This window comes from Asparagus officinalis, chromosome 3, assembly GCF_001876935.1.
Source record: "Asparagus officinalis chromosome 3, Aspof.V1, whole genome shotgun sequence".
Taxonomy (NCBI): Eukaryota; Viridiplantae; Streptophyta; class Magnoliopsida; order Asparagales; family Asparagaceae; genus Asparagus; species Asparagus officinalis.
Window position 1 is genome coordinate 59,804,046 of NC_033796.1, and position 2,014 is coordinate 59,806,059.

General features: G+C 38.3%; 1 protein-coding gene across 3 annotated transcripts in view; it reads left to right on the forward strand.

Annotated features, from left to right (window-relative positions):
* Positions 1–2,014, forward strand: part of LOC109834208 (katanin p80 WD40 repeat-containing subunit B1 homolog) — a 42,907-nt gene that overhangs the window by 719 nt on the left and 40,174 nt on the right. For all 3 annotated transcript variants that reach the window (XM_020402172.1, XM_020402173.1, XM_020402171.1), the window contains one exon: positions 773–903. In XM_020402172.1, the coding sequence (XP_020257761.1) occupies positions 773–903 (131 nt within the window). The remainder of the gene's footprint in view (positions 1–772; positions 904–2,014) is intronic.

Consider the following 2,014-nt stretch of genomic DNA (forward strand, 5'->3'; position numbering starts at 1 on the left):
AAGTTAATTTACTTCCATCGCAGCCAAAATGGGGGAAACACAGGGGGCATAATCCAACCGAAAAGAGTTTATCCGTACGTCCCGCCATCTTCAGTGGGTGGTGCTTTATCAGTGCCTTAAGCCGACGATTGAACCCGCTGTCGATTATGACTTGCATTCAAACAATTGGAGTCGAAGAAACATCACCTTGGGTTTAGATACGTACGAAACCATTTACAAACTCATCAAAGAGAACTGCGCCTATGTTCTTCTCTATCCATTGTTAAATTCCCTTCTACGACACGTCTATGTTTATACAAAGATAAGAGCTGTGTAATTAATGCTAGACAATAAAAATTGAATCTTGGCATATGCAGAGATGCATTTCTGACTTTGGCGTGGGTGTGCATGACCTGGCATGGGACGCATGCTGTATAGTCAGAGCTTGGAATGATAGCTCCAAATGAGAGATGATTGGCAAATTGTTGTTAGTCGTAGCCTCGTAGGAAGAGTTGCTATGGGGAAAATGGGTGATGATTGCAGCACTTCTTAGACTGCGGTATCAAGATTAACATGATTCAGACATAAGTTGAAACCTAAATTGCTGATATTTGTTTACCTTGTCATGTATCCAATCCAAGTCCTGTGCCCATCTAAGTTTCATGCTTGACCTGCAAAGCTGAAGACATATTTACCGTACAAAAATGTGACAGCTCCTTATTAGATGCACATTTCATACATGCTAACTCGTGCTATGCATCTGGAGGATTGATTTTCTTAACCTAGAATTCAGAGGAATTTGTTGCACATGGATCTGATGTGACCTGTTTAAGCATTGGCAAGAAGTCATGCAGAGTCTTTATTACTGGTGGTGAAGATTGCAAGGTGAATCTTTGGGCAGTTGGCAATCCGATGTCAATACTGGTTAGTTTGGATCTCACTTCTTGGCTGTGAGCATTGAAATTTTTCATGCTTTGTTATTTTTTCATTTATCTCTCACTCAACTTCAGAGAGTGAGATCGTTGTTAATTCAAGAAGCTGGAACTATGCTTATTGAGTGGTTCTTTGAAATCTAACTTCCAAAACTCATAAAAATAAGACATAACGGGCATCAACAATGGCAAAAACTTTCTGTTGAGGGATTGGATATGTTTGCTAGAGCTGCACTTCATAGGTCCTCAAGAAATTACTTCTCACATGTTGAAACTCTGCGCTTCATTCAACTGATATTTGGAAGCTAGGGAAGATCTATATGTTCCCTGAGAACCCAGACATGCGGGGTTCTTTATAGAAACTTGATTAGAACATGAGTTAACTATAACAAATTTTTCAGAAAAATGTAAAACGATTAAGATCTAATTGCGAGAATGAATGGTAAAGATAGTCTGAAGTCAGCTTGCTATTTTGGCAATTAATTACTTATTGCAAATAATCTAATCAGCTTTTGTAATGATATCCTATCTGATGAAACTCCTTGAGTTTGAAGATAGACCATATAAAAGTTTATGCCACTAGGTTACTTCTTATGTCACAAAATGTTGTAGTGGGTAACTAATTAAAGTTAGCGGGCTTAGATGCCAATCACAATCACATACACATGTACACTTCTAGGAAGTTTGAAGATGCATGAATAGAAATGCTGCCTGTAGATCCACCCGGCATTGGAGAATATGAGTGTGGAGTATCTATGCAGGCACAAGCTACGTGTGTCTTCAGCATTCAAGTATATGTGCTTCATAGTCTACGTGATACAATATAAAGAAAGGAACATGACAATTTTATTAACATGATGCAAGGGAAAAACATGAAAGAAGAAACTGACATTTTGCGCTTCTCTATCATTTTTTTAGTGCTTTAGCTTTGCGGGCATAATTTTCATGGTTAAGTACTTGCTTTACAATGCACGGCCAATGCACGGCTCGGATACGCATGCATATGGATTATGTTTTTTTCTTCAATACACATATTTTGTTTGCAAAAATAAACTATAGACCACGTGAAAACAGCTAGCCATTCCATTATCGGGCTAAGTACA